We start from the raw sequence: 17925 nt of genomic DNA, 5'->3' as shown, positions 1-17925 counted from the left end.
CCCTAACCCTAACCCTAACCCTAACCCTAACCCTAACCCCTAACCCTAACCCTAACCCTAACCCTAACCCTAACCCTAACCCTAACCCTAACCCTAACCCTGGTGGTTAAGTGGTTAAGAATCCACGCTTCCACTGCAGGAGGTGTGAGTTCCATTCCTGGTCAGGGAACTAAGATCCCACAAGCCATGCAGTCTGGCCGAGAAATAAATAATGGAATATGAAAACATAAAATTACTAAAGTAAAAGTTTGAAAAATACGTGTAAGAAAGTTTTAACAGAGTGTAGAGATGGACAGGTAGGAGATCTCACACCTTCTGATAAAATGGGACTAACCAGCCTTGCTTAGCTTCTGTTGTCCATCTTAGAACTCAGAAGAAAGGAGACTGGAGTGAAGAGGTACAGTCTACGGGAAAGAAAGGGCCACGTGTACCAAGAGGTCAGCGAGCCCCAGGATGACGACTACCTCTGTGAGTGACCCCGCTGGCCCACTCACGGAGAAGGGGCTACGAGGCCTTGGTCCACTAACCTCACCTCACCATTTGGTCCCCCGGCCATCCCCTTCCTCTATGACTTGGGGTGCAGGATCGAGGCCAAATGCCATGAATGCCCTAGTTCTTTATGAAGGTCATTACGACCAGCAACATCACTGTACCTCCTCTCATTCCCTGTTCTCACCTCCAGATTGTGAGGAGTGTCAGAACTTCTTCATCGACAGCTGTGCTGCCCATGGGCCCCCAACATTTGTAAAGGACTGTGCAGTGGAAAAGGGGCATGCCAATCGCTCAGTCCTCACGCTGCCCCCTGGGTTAAGCATCAGACTGTCGGGCATCCCTGACGCTGGGCTTGGAGTGTGGAACGAGGCATCCGATCTGCCGCTGGGCCTGCACTTTGGCCCCTATGAGGGCCAGATCACAGATGATGAAGAGGCCGCCAACAGTGGATACGCCTGGCTGGTGAGAAGCACCCGTTTCCCTGTCCTCTGGCCTCTAATCACTTGTACGTGGTGGGGGGTATTTCATGTCTACATATGAGGATGCAGATGGTGATAACACGGTCGGCAAAGACACAGTCAGCCCTGTGTACTGTGTGCCGTGGGCGTGAACAGAGGACTTCCATCTAAAGGCCAGAGGAGAGGAGGGAACACAGTGTACAGACACTCAGACCTCTATCTAAAGCTCAGAGGAGAGGTGGGAACACCTTGGTACACACTCACAGGACTTCCATCTAAAGGTCAGAGGAGAGGTCGGAACAGAGTGTACAGACACTCAGGTCCTCTATCTAAAGGTCAGAGGAGAGGTGGGAGCACAGTGTAGAGATACACAGAAGTGACTCCTCCCTTGTGGAACCCTTGCCTTCAATGAACCAAGAGACTCAGACTTGGAATGATGAGTAAGGAGCTTACCGTGTGGTCCGACAGGCAGTTGAATCCATGCAGGCTGAAAAGCACCAATGACTACACAGGGAAATAGCTCTTCTGTTGCTTCCTACCAAAAAAAAAAAAAAAAGAGGAAAGCTTGTAACTCTTTCTCTGACACTCAGATCACCAAAGGGAGGAACTGCTACGAGTATGTGGATGGAAAGGACACGTCTTGGGCCAACTGGATGAGGTGAGTGCAGTGAGTCTGCAGTGTGTAGACATTGAGACGCCCTCCATCCCACGCCCCTTTCCTTCTCAACCCGGCTCCCTCAAGAGCTTTCACATCTCTTGTCCTCTTTTCCCTCCATATCATGCTCTTTCATTTCAAAAGACACTGGAAAGTAGGAAATAAAAATATGGCATGTGCCGTCAAGATACAAGTCTATATGCTGAACAAAACTGGTGGACTTGAAAACAACTTGAAGCGTTGAGATTCACCAGGGACACTTTAACTCACTTAATGGACACTTACCACACCCTTTATGGTTCAGTTTAGACAGTGAACATCAGTACTGAAGCAGATCACACAACCCATGTCCTTTTGGAGAACATACTGCAAACAGACATTAGCCAATTGATTTTAGGAACAGTATCCTTACTTTTTCTATCTTTGAGTAACTGCACAGCGCCAGGATAACCTAACAGAGGAGACCTTGACTCTATTTGGGCAACAACCTCCTCAGGCTTGGTTCCAGTGAGAAGCGGGCCCTGAGTCCTCAGAAGGAATGGGGGGCAGCTTGGCCCTGAGCAGGGCCATTCTCTGAGGGCCTCTCCTTTCATCAGGACAGGCAGACAGTGAACAGACTATTACTGTTCCGTCTCTCAAGCTATATCAGAGCTCTCTCCAAGTTTCCATGGGAGGGGGTGGGCAAGCGAATAGGACCCTGGATACATGTGGGGAGATGGGAGAAAGCCTCGGGAGAGACGGCAGGCTGGGGTGAGTGCTGAGGGCTGCATGTTAGCCAAGAAGTACCAAGTCCTGTGGATGAAAGAGAACTTAATTCAGAGTTTAGAGGAGCTGAAGGTCACCAGCCTCACGGACAGTCCAGGTGGAGATGAGTCTGGAACTGGGCTATGTAAAATGGCTACTTAAGTAAGGAGAGAAAAGCATGGGAATTCACGTGGCCTGGTCGAAGGTGTGAACAGACGGTCCACATGAGGGGCGGTCTCAGAGGAGGAAGGCAAGGAGCTGGGCATAGGCGGAGAGTGGAGGGCACTCACCACCTGAGATTTCTTTCCCTTTCCCGGCCTCGACCCCAGGTATGTGAACTGTGCCCGGGACGACGAGGAGCAGAACCTGGTGGCCTTCCAGTATCACGGGCAGATCTTCTACCGAACCTGCCGGGTGGTCTTGCCGGGCTGTGAGCTGCTGGTCTGGTACGGGGACGAGTATGGTCAGGACTTTGGCATCAGGCGGAACAGCAGGGGGAAGAGTGAGCTCGCGGCCGGGAGAGGTGGGTGTCTCCCCTCTTCCAGCACCCCACCCCATCCTGGGAGCAGCCGTGGTCCGATTTCGAAGCAGAGGACAATCCAGTCCACAGTCAGTTGAGTTGCAATTAAAATGCCTCAGAATTTCGTTCCTTTCATATGATTGTTAGGAAAAATTTTATATTAAAAATATTCTAATTTTTAATATTTCATGCAGAAAAATGTGCAACATCACCTTCTGCTGAAAGGCTTAGAAGCAAAAAGCAACATTTCTAGCACCTACCAGCTCTCTGCCCTGTATTTGTTTCTGCTTAATTTCCTCCCATTTCTAAGCGACACGTGTACAGTGATGCGCATTCAGTTCCTGTTCCAGTCTTTTGTCATGTGAGTTCACGCTCTGTGCCAGACGGGGCTCCACGCACCAAAACAGACAGAACCACTGGGGCAGCAGGGGCTTCATACCAGACAGGGGCTGGTGCTGAGGAAAACCAGCGCAGGGAACGTGCCTTGGGTCAGCGTGAGCAGAGGGTGGGGTGCGGGGCAGGACGGTGCGGCAGGGTCTCTGCAGAGATAAGACCTGCGGGGAAGGATTCCAGGCAGGGGAGCAGCCAGTGCCTCAGCCCCAGGGCCGGGAAGCGAGGCCATGCCGGGGTTGCGGGAGGAAGCACAGAGGGAGAGGAAGGAGGCTGGACGGGACACGGAAGCCTCAGGGCCTGTGTCCACGCGCAGGCCCCAGGGGTCCTCCTGGGTGACACAGAACAACCGCAGGCTTTCAGCTGCAAGCAGCATGTTCTCTGTGGTAAGAAGATGCTTTGGTTCACTTTTGGGAAGAGACAGCAGCGGGGAGTCCCCTCAGAGGTCAGTTCATTGCCAGACATGAGGGGAGAGTGGGTTGGCTGAAGATACTTGGGAGTGAGGGTGTGAAGGGTCTGACTGGACATGTATTTTTAAACAGGGCTTCCTAGTGCACGTTAAATGGACTAAGCCTGAATGAATTAAATGAGGTATGAATACTGGTGAGGCTTGAGAAAGGATATGCCTTTATTTTATGATTTATGGGAAACTGAAAGAGGAGCAATTTGTGAATCAGTTTGGGCAGCAGGAGCCAGAACTGTAGTTAGTGGGACCTGAGTCGCTCGGTCTCATCCAGGCTCAAACCCACTTCCTGCAGAGATCGGCACAAAGCCTACTCTTTGAACATGGAGCCACAAAGTCAGATTTACCCACACCTGCTCTACCCACCCCCTGTGCAGCATCCCATATACAGAGAGCTCCAGGTCAGGCGCCCCTAACGTAATAGACATCTTCCCCCCACAGGGAGCCTCTCAGGAGATTTCACCTAAGTCATCAAGTCTTATCCCTCATTAGGGTAAATATCTGGGGCCACTGTGACGTGACTTTTCAGACACTTACGCGCAGGGAAAGTCCCTGCACATCCACCTCTATCAGGAGAGACGCTGCCTCTGATGCAGCTGGAAGGTCCCTATCTGGGTGATATGTAGAAAAGGACCCTGACACCTGATTCCTGGATTTCTGTAGATGCAGAGAATAAGAGTGGAATTGAAAAGTGGACTGTAAAGGCACTTGATGGGAGACAGATCGTGCACTGTCAACACTTAGATGATCAGTGGGGAGGGTCTGACCACAGCAAACCAGCTACCTGACCAAAAGCTTCCTCTTTCAGCAGAACCGAAGCCCAAGATCCACCCATGTGCCTCCTGCTCTCTGGCCTTCTCCAGCCAGAAATTCCTCAGCCGACACATCCAACGCAGTCACCCCTCTCAGACCCTCCTGAGACCATCTGAAAGAGACCTCCAACCAGAGGATCCCTGCCCAGGCAGTCAAAATCAGCAATATTCAGATCCACACAGCCCGAGCGACAAACCTGAGGATCAGGAGGCCAAGGACAGGCCCCAAGCTTTGCTGAAAAGCGTAAGGCTGAAGAGGATTTCAAGGGCCTCTTCCTACTCACCCGGAGGACAAATGGGGGGTTCTGGGGTGCATGAGCGAATGAAAGACGAGCCCAGCACAAGCCAGAAACTGAATCCAGAGGACACAGGCACATTGCTCACAGGGGCAGGGGTCTCAGGGATTATGAGGGTCACATGCAGAGAGTGTGGGCAAGGCTCCCAGGACAGGTCAAGTCTCATCACACATGAGAGGACACACACAGGGGAGAAGCCTTATGTTTGCGGGGAGTGTGGGCGAAGCTTCATTCAGAAGTCAGATTTCATCAGACATCAGAGGATACACACAGGGGAGAAGCCCTGTGTTTGCAGGGCCTGTGGGCAAAGCTTCCGTCAGAAGTCAGATTTCATCAGACACCAGAGGATACACACAGGGGAGAAGCCCTATGCTTGCGGGGAGTGTGGGCGAAGCTTCAGTGATAAGTCAGTCCTCATCACACACCAGAGGATACACACAGGGGAGAAGCCCTATGTTTGCAGGGAGTGTGGGAGAAGCTTCAGTCAGAAGTCCCTCCTCATCACCCACCAGAGGACACACACAGGGGAAAAGCCCTATGTTTGCAGGGAGTGTGGGCGAAGCTTCAGTCAGAAATCTGATCTCATCAAACACCAAAGGACACACACAGGGGAGAAGCCCTATGTTTGCGGGGACTGTGGGCGAAGCTTCAGCGATAAGTCAGTCCTTATCAGACACCAGAGGACACACACAGGGGAGAAGCCCTATGTTTGCGGGGAGTGTGGGCGACGCTTCAGTGATAAGTCAGTCCTCATCACACACCAGAGGATACACACAGGGGAGAAGCCCTATGTTTGCAGGGAGTGTGGGAGAAGCTTCAGTCAGAAGTCCCTCCTCATCACCCACCAGAGGACACACACAGGGGAAAAGCCCTATGTTTGCAGGGAGTGTGGGCGAAGCTTCAGTCAGAAATCCGACCTCGTCAAACACCAAAGGACACACACAGGGGAGAAGCCCTATGTTTGCGGGGACTGTGGGCGAAGCTTCAGTGATAAGTCCAATCTCATCAGACACAAGAGGACACACACAGGGGAGAAGCTCTACGTTTGCAGGGAGTGTGGGCGAAGCTTCAATCGGAAGGCTCATCTCATCACACACCAGAGGACACACACGGGGGAGAAGCCTTACGATTGCAGGGAGTGTGGGCGAAGCTTCAGTCGGAAGTTCCTCCTCATCACCCACCAGAGGACACACACAGGGGAGAAGCCCTATGTTTGCAGGCAGTGTGAGTGAGTCATGAGCAACAAACCACACCTTAACCACAGGAGGATTTCTGCAGCCACCCCATGCCTCAACTCTAAGGGGGCCTCAGAGGAGGCCTGTGACCCCTTACTGTCCCCACGAGTATGAGGAGAGAATTCCCAGGTGGTCCAGGGGTCAAAACTCCAATGCAGAGACCCATGTTCAGTACCTGCTTTGGGAACTAGCTCCCACATGCTGCAACTAAGACACGCCACAGCCGAATAAATAAATATATAATAAATATTTTAAAGAAAGAGTGTGATAAGCACAGAATTACTTGTTAAATAGACCTTCCACTTTCATGACATGAGAGGAGGTAGATAAACAGCAGAGGGTTTCTTAAGTGTTCTGGAGATGTTCATGCCAATTGCCTTCGTGGTTTTTTAGGTCTCCTCTTCTAATAAATTTTGTCTCCAAACAAATCTGAATCCCAGACTATGTACTCATTCCCCCCTTAACACTGACAGCATTGGGGTCCAGTTAGCTGAACCCCTGAGAAGGCATAATTCTGGAGCCAACTCAGTTAGGTCACTGGACAGTCAATCCTGGGTCCAGGGAGAGGAATGCAGAGTGGAGTCAGACTCACCAGGGAAGGGAATTCCCCGGCCTCCTGGGAAGTGGGGCCTCTCCTCCTTATAGACCCGGGCTCTCCTTTGGCCTCTCCTGGTGGCCCTCTGCTTCCCTCTGACTTCTGTGGCCGCAAAGGTGAAGGCCACGTGCACATGTGTGTGTGCGCGCATGCGCCTGGCTCAGTATGGGCCGTCTGGTCTCTGCCGCTCCCTCAGGTCATCACAGAATCTGGACTCCAGATTCGACCACAGGGGTCCAGTTCTCAGCTCTGCCCTCTGCAGCTGCGTGAGCTGGGGCAAGATGCTCAACCTCTCTGTGTCTCTATTCTCATCTGTGATACGGCGTGGGAGCACCAGCATTTTGGTCTGATGCGTCAGCACAGGCGGAATCTGGCAGAGTCTGGCTGAAAACACAAGCCCCATCTTTGCTGTGCTTTGTGTTTTATTCTTTAATCTTTTTTTATTTTTAATAGAATGATAATTGCTTTACAGAATTTGTTTTTTGCATCTACTCTAGCCCCCACACCTTCCAGGTCTTCAGAGCTAGGTGAGGAAGGGGCCGTTTGGCACTGGGCTGGCCTGATGATGGGGTGTGAGGTCAGGAGCGCTAAGGGAGGCCGACCTCCCTTCGCACCCCTGCCGTTCCTGCTGAGCTGGGCAGCCCCAGGGGCCCTTCACAGACAGGCAGGGCCCACAGTCGTCCCCCTGCCGAGCACAGAGCCTGGAGCTGCATTTGCAGGAAATCCCCGTCCGGCCCCCATCCCACCCCCACACAGAGGGTCCTTGAAGCCCACACCACGGCTTCTCTATGCATGGGCCTCGTACATGTGCCTGAGCACTCTGGTCAATGCTGTCGCGACCTTGAAATTCTCAACCATGGAATAATTCATCCTTACACTTCCCTTTCATGAGTGAAGTCTGATGGGCCCCGGGTTGCGCTGTGAGCAGAGCAGATGCCCACACAGCACGGGTCCCGGGGTGACCAGGCTGCACGAGGGGACAAGGTGGACACAAAGCCCCCCACCCTGGGTGAATGAGGATGGGGACCACCCCAGGAAGCCACGCTTGCTCAGACCCGGAACTGAGCTCCAACACAGAGTGAAGTCCGTGGTGTTCTTAAGGTCAACCACACCCGTGGAGACACAGGTTCAATCCCTGATCTGGGAAGACCCCACGTGCCATTGAGCAACTAAGTCCTTTCACAGCTACTGCAGTCCAAGAGCCTAGAGTCTCTGCTTCCCAACCAGAGCAGCCTCCACAGGGAGAAGTTCAGCACAGAAATGAGAGAGCAGCCCCCATGCCCTACAACAAGAGAAAAGCCCGCACAGCAGCGAAGACACAGCACAGCCAAATATAAATAAATAATCTTTTTTTAAGTAGGAGATCGCAGCATTCTCTGCTGATCCACAGGCTAGGACTCTGAGCTACCAACAGAGGGGGCCACGTTCAAGCCCTGCTCAGGGCACTATTTCCCACATGCGGCAACTGAAGGCCCTGCATGCCACAGCTAAGACCACGAGCAGCCAATTAAATGAATACTTAAAAGTAGGAGGCTGTTCATCTGTCAACATAGAAAACTGCAACATTTTAGGAAAAAAAAAAAACAAAAGATCTTATTTTGCAAGTGCTCATGGTTGATTGCAAAAGTTTCTCATAATATGCAGTTGTTTAAAAAAGAAGAAATTTAGAAAATACAGAAAGTAAAACCCACCCATAAATGTGTGGGGAACACCAATTACTGCAGCATCCGGCCACCACACACGGGAACACACGTCCATGTTTTTCTTCTACAAAGAACATTTCAGCCTCCACCCGACTTCCCACCGGCCTCTGCTCTGCTCACCGAGAAGACTGCGCTTTGGCCTCGTGACCGGGGGGTTTCTGTTGAACTCATGGAGGCAGGGGAGCAGGGCTGTGCGGTTGGGGGCACCGTCTGGCCTGCAGTGGGGAGAGAAGCACGAGTGCTCCCCCTCTGGGTCCAGCAAATCCAGGGGCGTCGGGGAGCCGCCCGGGAAGAAACCTCTCAAACACCTTCCTTGCAGTCTCCACAGTTACAGCACGTCCCACGTCTCGGGGTTCAGTTGGGGTTTAACAAGTCCTCGCTTGTTGGACAGAAAAGTGTTTCCACAGAGAATCTGCCCAGATCTTGGCCTAGTTTGGTTCTCTCATTGGACATGGAAAGTGTTTCCACAGAGAATCTGCCTGGATCTCGGCATCAGTTGGTACAGATGTAACAGGCAGTACGTTCAGGACTCAGGGAAGTTAGTTCTGAAGCTCTCTGGGTTTAGGGCTACAGCGCCTCCTCACCTCCACCCCTTCCACGGTCATGGAGCCTTCTGTTCCAGAGGAAGGTGTTTGGCAACATCAGCCACAAAGACACATACTGAAGAGGAGAAAGGCTGGGTGTTCCTGGGGGACCAGAGGGGCCTTGGGCACTCCATGCTGGACCCCTGCCCCACCGGCTTCTCCTCCTTCTCGCTGGGCATGCAGCTTTCACCTCCGGGGTGCCCGCCAGTGAGGGGCTCCCAAGACACCAAGCTGGGGTTGGCGATGGGGGAGCTGGATGCCAGGGAACCCGAGACCCTGCAGCAGGTCACTGCACTGTGGACGAGGGCCGGCCTCACTGAACGGTTAGGCCCTGTGCATTCGGGACACCCTCTCTGCACCCCAGGTGGAGGTGCTGCTGCCCCCAGGGCCCACCTGCATCTCAGGAGGTGGAAGAGGGACCGGGTGGTCCTTCCCACCTCCTGCCCAGAGAATGACAAAGGCCAGTTCCCAAAAGTGGGAGCAGGGCGGGCAGAGTGAGTCTAGGTCTCACAGGGTCCCTGTAAAGAGGGGATCACGGCTGCCTGAATCCCTCTTGGCTGGATCCCCTTCTGTGTTGTCTTCACACCATATCTCACAAGGACGAGGCAGTCCAGGTGCCCACAGCATCACTCGCCAGGTGCTGACAACCCTCCTTATTTATTATGGGCAGGGAGACAGGGTGGCTGGTGTGACGCTCCCCTGGACCAGAGAGGAGATCCCCTAGGGTCGGTCCCTGCCACCTGCTGAGACCCAGGTGGGCACTGGGGGCAGAGCACCTCCAGCTGGGGTCTGGAGAGGGTGTCCTGAATGGACAGGTCTTAACTGTTCAGTGTGGCTTCAGGGGGGATGGGCAAGAGGGGCTCGAACTCCTTTCTAAACATTTCAGACAACCACTGAGCTCCTTTTGGTTTTTGGTTTCAGATCTTTTTATATGGTCCATTTTCAGAGACTTTATTGAATCTGCTACAATATTGCTTCCATTTTATGTTTTGATTTTTTGACTTCAAGGCATGTGGGATTGTTACCAAGTCCAAGCTCGCTCTGCATGCCTCACAGCAGGCCGATAAATCAGAGGCGAGGTGCTGAGGCAAGGAATATGACTTTCCTTGGAAAGCCAGCAGATTGAGAAGATAGCAGACTAATATCTCCAAGAAACCATCTTGTCAGGGTCTGGATGCCAGTGTCGTTTATACAACACAGAGCTGGGAGGTGAGGAAATACAGTAAAAAGGCCATTAATCTGGCAAATATCTGGAATGGCGAGCCTCGGGAGGAGATGTGTTACTTTCTCCCTGCTGTAGCCATCCACAGGTGGACAGGTCCTGGACAGAGGCAGAGGGGCGGGGCTTCCTGAGGCAGGCCATTATGTATGGACCGTATCCCTGTAGCAAACAGACAAACAGGAAGAAAAGATTAAAGTAAAAGATGTAATTTGAAAAATATATATATTTTGAACATGGAGTCAGATTTTGTTCTTCCCTGTATAATTCCCCAGACTCAGTGTTCATTCCACAATCTTATGGGAAAAGGGGTGATGACTGTTTTAATCGCTCCATCAGTTGCATCTTTTTAGGAGTGTCCACCATTGGTGCCAGTGTGCTGAATGTTGAGATTTGTCATCTTTCGTTGCTCTTTTGAAAGTGTCTACTTCATATGTGTAGACATAAAAATATTTATAATCTAGGTGTTGAGAGTTAAATTTTATTCAGCAAGAATCTTTTAGGACTTCAAAAATGCAGGCAGCATCTAAAGGTGAGGAATTTGGCATTTTTAATGTATGGGAAGGTGCAAGAGTCCTCTCATTGAAATTATTCCTTTTGATACACACCTCATCATCTGGGGTCAGTATCCGGTCTTTTCTTTCCGGAGTTTCCTCAGGGCTCCCTGTGGGGAGTGGCTGCACTCCAATGGCTGCTAGAGAGAAGGAGGGGGAACGTGGGTCCCCGTTGAGATCATCTCAGCAGAGAGAGCAAGCACGTCCTCTGACTCCAGACAACCTTCCAACGTTCAGGGCTCAGCGTTCAGCCTGCAGGATCCACAGCCGTCAGCTCAGCCACCATGCTCTGCACTTAGCTGCTATCTAGCCCTGAAACCTGCGCTGCAGGAGGCCCTCTAAATGTGGCGTCCTCTGCAGCAAACTCTTAGTCACCCCCTCCAAGCCTGATTCAGGCCCAGCTCTGCTGAGAGGGTCTCACTGGGGACCCAGGCTCCCCCTCCTGCTCTCCCACATTCCCTTCTGTTCTGTGTGATATTAACTGTTTTTACAGCCATCATAATAATGTTGAACACACTACCTTGGTTCTAGCAGTCTGGGTCTTCTATTACCCCACTGAGATTCTGTGAAAGCACACCAGATGCTGGGCTAGAAGAGGCGGGGCAGGTCTGGTCTCTGCTGAGTGAGTATGACGTCTACTGGAAGGAGAACACAGTTGCAACCTCACCTGCTGCTCAGTGGCTTTTTGCTGGTCCATGTGCTCTGCAATCAATTGCACAGATAAACCTGCTCCCTTCTCCCCATGGTCTTGCTGGTGAATTGGAATAATTACCAGGTAGCTCACCTGAGGAGTCTCCAGGAGCCCCAGGGATGGGGAACCGCTCAGGGGTGAAGAGGAAATAGGCAGAGATCTGGATAAAACGATACTGTAAAGCATTGATTCCTAAACACAAGTCAAGTGAGGCTCACATGTGCTCTTCCCTTTTTATAAACTTCGAGTGTATGGGCTCCCTCTGCACATGATTCTGGCCCACGCAGATGGGGTCAGACTCAGTCCCCAGACCTCCCTAACTGGGGTCACACGTTCCCTTGGTCAGGGCACCATGGCTGTGGTCGGCAGGCCCCTAATGTGTAAACAAGCCAGGTCCACATGGTCAAAGCTGTGGTTTGTTCAGTAGGCATGCACGGATGTGAGAGCTGGACCATAAAGAAGGCTGAGCACTTGGGAGGGAGCTACGATGGCAGAGGAATAGGACGGGGAGACCACTTTCTCCCCCACAAATTCATCAAAAGTACATTTAAACGCAGAGCAAACTACACAAAACAACTTCTGATTGCAAGCAGAGGACATCAGGCACCCAGAAAAGCAGCCCGCTGTCTTTAAAAGGAAGTAGGAGAGAAGATAAACAGACAGACAAAAGAGGTAGGGATGGGGATCCGTCCAGGGAAGGGAGGCTTAATAGAGGAAGTCTCCAAACAACAGGAAACCCTCTCACCGGCGGGTCTGGGAGAAGTTTTCAAATCTCGGAGGGCATCCTAACCAGGAGGAAAAATAAACAAAACCCACAGATTATATGCCTAAAAGCAACTCCCAGCAGAAAAGCATCCCAAACACTCGCATCCGCCACCAGCAAGGGGGGCTGAACAGAGAGAAGCGGGCAGCATTGCTTAGGGTAAGGACCGGGCCTGAATGCCCTGAGGGCCATCTGAGGGAGCTAACATGAGATAGCAACTTAAACTGTGGGATAGCAAGAGACAGAGAGAGAATTAACCTGAGAAAAGCCCCAACCTAAGGCACAGCCAGCCCATTCACAGAACAAAGGACTGAGCAATACCAGAGAAGAGCTAGCTGGGCTGCGGAACAGCCCATCACCCGCTGGAGGCAGGGGGGAGAGGGGCTCCAGGCAGAGCCGGAAAGGGGCAAACTCGGCCCCAGAGATGGCATCACCTACCAAACTGCAAACCGGATTCCAGTTTCTAACCAAAGACTTCCTGAGACTCTGGATGGTTGACATCCGCCAGGAGGGTCGCAGCCAGAGATCAGCTCCCCAGCAGAGACCCAAGGCGCACCCAAGGGCGCGCCTGGAAACTGAGGCTGGGACCGCGGAGTGGAGAAGGCGCGCTGCACCTGGGGAGAGTGCGCTCCTCAAGCTCCTGGTTCCCTGAGCTGCTCAGACGGGAAGGCATGAAACGCAGGCCCAACCGAGTCTGTGCCTTCATAGAGTACCCGAGAACCTGAACCTGAACCTCAGCGGCTTGGGCCTGGGAAGTGCATGCAACTCAGGGCCCGCTCCCTGGAGAGCAACCAGGAGCCTGAGCAGTGTAGACGGGAAAGCATTCACGCCGTGAGCGGGGGCAAACCCAGCGTGGCCAGAACGCTGCGAATGCTCCCCACAGACGCCAGTGACATTTGTCTGCAGCGCCCCTCCCTCCCCACAGCACGACTGAACAAGCGAACCTAAACAAGAGACCACCTCCGCCCACTTGTTTCAGGGCGGAAATTAGACGCTGAAGAGACCTGCAAACATAGGCCAAATAAACAAAGGGGACCGCTTCAGAAGTGACAGGTGCAACAGATCAAAATCCCTGTAGTTAACACTGGCTGCAGTGGAAGGGGCCTATAGGTAGCGAGAAGTGTAAGCTGGAACAAGGAGCTATCTGAAACTGAACTGAACCCACACTGCCTGCAACAGCTCCAGAGAAATTCCTAGATATACTTTTACTATTATTATTTTTTTATTAAAAAAGTTTTTTTCTTTCTTTTAAAGTCATTACTCCTTAATTTTCATTTTTATAACCCCCTATAACCTTGCAAAAAAAAAAAGACCCTATTTTTAGAACAAACTTAATATATATTTCTTAAATTTGTGGAGGTTTTTTTTTAATATTGTATTTTTAAGAGTCTAACCTCTACTCTAGATTTTTAATCTTTGATTTTCAGTATTTGATATCAATTTTGGACATTTACGAATCCAACCTTCAGTACCCATTTTTACTCAGGAGTGTGATTACTGGTTTGATTACTCACTCCCTCTTTTGACTCACCTTTGTCTCCCCCAGATCTCCTCTATTTCCTCCCTCCCCCTTTTCTCTTCAATTCAATTCTGTGAATCTCTGTGGGTATTCTGGGCTATGGAGAACACTTAGGGAACAGAGTACTGTGTAGATCTGTCTCTCTCCTCTTGAATCCCCCCTTTTCTCCTCCTGCTCACCTCTATCTCCTTCCTCCCTATCTTCTTCTTCATGTATGTCTCTCTGCATGTCCCTCACTGTGGAGAATCTTTTCACCATTAACCAAGAAGTTTTATTATCAGTGTTGTATGGATGGAGAAGTCTTAAGTCTAATGAAAGAATAAGACTGAAATCCAGAGACAGGAGGCTTAAGCCCCAAACCTGAGAACACCAGAAAACTCCTGACTGTGGGAAACATTAATTAATAAGAAATCATCCAAAAGCCTCCATACCTACACTGAAACCAACCACCACCCAAGAGCCAGTAAGTTCCAGAGCAAGACATACCACGCAAATTCTCCAGCAACACAGGAACATAGCCCTGAGCATCAAAATACAGGCTGCCCAGAGCCACATCAAATCCATAGACCCATCTCAAAACTCACTACTGGGCACTCCATTGCACTCCAGAGAGAAGAAATCCAGTTCCCCCCACCAGAACATCGACGTAGGCTTCCCTAACCAGGAAACCTTGACAAGCCAATCGTCCAACCTCACCCACTGGGAGAAACCTCCACAATAAAAAGGAACCACAGACTACCAGAATAGAGAAAGGCCACCCCAAACACAGCAATCTAAATAAGATGAAAAGGCAGAGAAATACCCAGCAGGTAAGTGAAAATGAAAAATCCCCACCAAGCCAAACAAAAGAGGAGGAGATAGGGAATCTACCTGAAAAAGAATTTAGAATAATTATAATAAAAATGATCCAAAATCTTGAAAACAAAATGGAGTTACAGATAAATAGCCTGGAGACAAGGATTGAGAAAATGCAAGAAATGTTTAATAAAGACGTAGAAGAAATAAAAAAGAGTCAATAAAAAATGAATAATGTAATAAATGAGATAAAAAACACTGTGGAGGGAACCAACAGTAGAATAACGGAGGCAGAAGATAGGATAAGTGAGGTAGAAGACAAAATGGTGGAAATAAATGAAACAGAGAGGAATAAAGAAAAAAGAATCAAAAGAAATGAGGACAACCTCAGGGACCTCTAGGACAATGTGAAACGCCTCAACATTTGAATCATAGGAGTCCCAGAAGAAGAAGACAAAAAGAAAGCCCATGAGAAAATACTCGAGGAGATAATAGCTGAAAACTTCCCCAAAATGGGGAAGGAAATAGTCACACAAGTCCAAGAAACCCAGAGAGTCCCAAACAGGATAAACCCAAGGCAAAACACCCCAAGACACATATTCATCAAATTAGCAAAGATCAAACACAAGGAACAAATATTGAAAGCAGCAAGGGAGAAACAACAAATAACACAAGGGGATTCCCATAAGGATAACAGCTGATCTTTCAATAGAAACTCTTCAGGCCAGAAGGGAATGGCAGGACATACTTAAAGTAAAGAAAGAAAATAATCTACAACCCAGATTACTGTACCCAGCAATGATCTCATTCAGACATGAAGGAGAATTCAAAAGCTTTGCAGACAAGCAAAAGCTGAGAGAATTCAGCACCACCAAACCAGCTCTCCAACAAATGCAAAAGGATCTTCTCTAGACAGGAAACACAGAAAGCTTGTATGAATGTGAACCCAAAACAACAAAGCAAATGGCAACGGGACTATTCTTATCAATAATTACCTTAAATGTAAATGGGTTGAATGCCCCAACTAAAAGACAAAGACTGGCTGAATGGAAACAAATGCAAGACCACTATATATGCTGTCTACAGGAAACCCACCTCAAAACAAGGGACACATACAGACTGAAAGTGAAGGGCTGGAAAAAAAATATTTCACGCAAACGGACACCAAAAGAAAGCAGGAGTCACAATACTCATATCAGACAGATTAGACTTTCAAATAAAGTCTGTGAAAAGAGACAAAGAAGGACACTACATAATGATCAAGGGATCAATCCAAGAAGAAGATATAGCAATTATAAATATACATGCACCCAACATAGGAGCACCGCAATATGTAAGGCAAATGCTAACGAGTATGAAAGAGGAAATTAATAGTAACACAATAATAGTGGGAGACTTTAATACCCCACTCACAACTATGGATAGATCAACTAAACAGAAAATTAACAAGGAAACACAAACTTTAAATGACACAATGGACCAGCTAGACATAATTGATATCTATAGGACATTTCACCCCAAAACAATCAATTTCACCTTTTTCTCACGTGCACATGGAACCTTCTCCAGAATAGACCACATCCTGGGCGATAGATCTAGCCTTGGTAAATTCAAAAAAATTGAAATCATTCCAGTCATCTTTTCTGACCACAATGCAGTAAGATTAGATCTCATTTACAGGGAAAAAAAAACTATTAATAACTCAAATATATAGAGGCTAAATAATATGCTTCTGAATAACCAGCAAATCATAGAAGAAATCAAAATATGCATAGAAACGAATGAAAATGAAAACAAAACAACCCAAAACCTATGGGACACTGTAAAAGCAGTGCTAAGGGGAAGGTTCACAGCAATACAGGCTTACCTCAAGGAACAAGAAAAAAGTCAAATAAATAACCTAAATCTACACCTAAAGCAACTAGAGAAGGAAGAAATGAAGAACCCCAGTGTTAGTAGCAGGAAAGAACTCTTAAAAATTAGGGCAGAAATAAATGCAAAAGAAACAAAGAGACCATAGCAAAAATCAACAAAGCTAAAAGCTGGTATTTTGAAAAGATAAATAAAAATGACAAACCGTTAGCCAGACTCATCAAGAAACAAAGGGAGAAAAACCAAATCAACAAAATTAGAAACGAATACAGAGAGATCACAACAGAAAACACTGAAATATAAAGCATCATAAAAGACTACTACCAGCAGCTCTAGGCCAATAAAATGGACAACTTGGAAGAAATGGACAAATTCTTAGAAAAGTATAACTTTCCAAAACTGAACCAGGAAGAAATAGAAGATCTTAACAAGCCCATCACAAGCACAGAAATCGGAACTGTAATCAGAAATATTCCAGCAAACAAAAGCCCAGGACCAGATGGCTTCACGGCTGAATTCTACCAAAAATGTAGAGAAGAGCTAATAACAGAATTGGACATGGAACAACAGACTGGTTCCAAGTAGGAAAAGGAGTTCGTCAAGGCTGTATATTGTCACCCTGCTTATTTAACTTATATGCAGAGTACATCAGGAGAAACGCTGGGCTGGAAGAAGCACAAGCTGGAATCAAGATTGCCGGGAGAAATATCAGTAACCTCAGATATGCAGATGACACCACCCTTACGGCAGAAAGTGAAGATGAACTAAAAAGCCTCTTGATGAAAGTGAAAGAGGAGAGTGAAAAAGTTGACTTAAAGCTTAACATTCAGAAAACTAAGATCATGGCATCTGGTCCAACCACCTCATGGGAAATAGATGGGGAGACAGTGGAAACAGTGTCAGACTTTATTTGTGGGGGCTCCAAAATCACTGCAGATGGTGATTGCGGCCATGAAATTAAAAGATGCTTCCTCCATGGAAAGAAAGTTATGACCAACCTAGATAGCATATTAAAAAGCAGAAACATTACTTTGCCGACAAAGGTCCGTCTGGTAAAGACTATGGTTTTTTCAGTGGTCATGTATGGATGTGAGAGTTGGACTGTGAAGAAAGCTGGGTGCCGAAAAATTGACGTTTTTGAACTGTGGTGTTGGTGAATACTCTTGAGAGTTCCTTGGACTTAAAGGAGATCCAACCAGTGCATCCTGAAGGAGATGAGTCCTGAGTGTTCATTGGAAGGATTGATGCTGAAGCCGAAACTCCAATACTTTGGCCACCTCATTCAAAAAGGCCCTGATGCTGGGAGGGACTGGGGGCAGGAGGAGAAGGGGATGACAGAGGATGAAATGGCTGGATGGCATCACTGACTCGATGGGCATGAGTTTGAGTAAACTCCGGAAGTCTGTGATGGACAAGGAGGCCTCGCGTGCTGCGGTTCACGGGGTTGCAAAGAGTCAGACACGACTGAGCAACTGAACTGAACTGACTGAACACCTATCTTACTCAAACTCTTCCAGAAAATTGCAGAAGAAGGTAAACTTCCAAAGTCATTCTATGAGGCCACC

General features: G+C 48.9%; 1 protein-coding gene across 1 annotated transcript; it reads left to right on the top strand.

Moving 5' to 3' along the window:
- Positions 1-366: 366 nt before the first annotated feature.
- LOC136157750 (histone-lysine N-methyltransferase PRDM9-like) lies at positions 367-6062 on the top strand (the record flags this gene model as incomplete). Its single annotated transcript, XM_065919527.1, has 5 exons — positions 367-468; positions 683-954; positions 1541-1608; positions 2679-2872; positions 4534-6062. Coding segments are annotated over 5 exons (2165 nt in total), but the record flags the coding sequence as incomplete, so codon positions are not given.
- Between the last annotated feature and the right edge of the window lie 11863 nt (positions 6063-17925).

Source organism: Muntiacus reevesi, chromosome 2 (assembly GCF_963930625.1).
Source record: "Muntiacus reevesi chromosome 2, mMunRee1.1, whole genome shotgun sequence".
Lineage (NCBI taxonomy): Eukaryota > Metazoa > Chordata > Mammalia > Artiodactyla > Cervidae > Muntiacus > Muntiacus reevesi.
The sequence above is the reverse complement of the archived record's forward strand: the minus strand, read 5'-3'. Positions and strand labels throughout refer to the sequence as shown.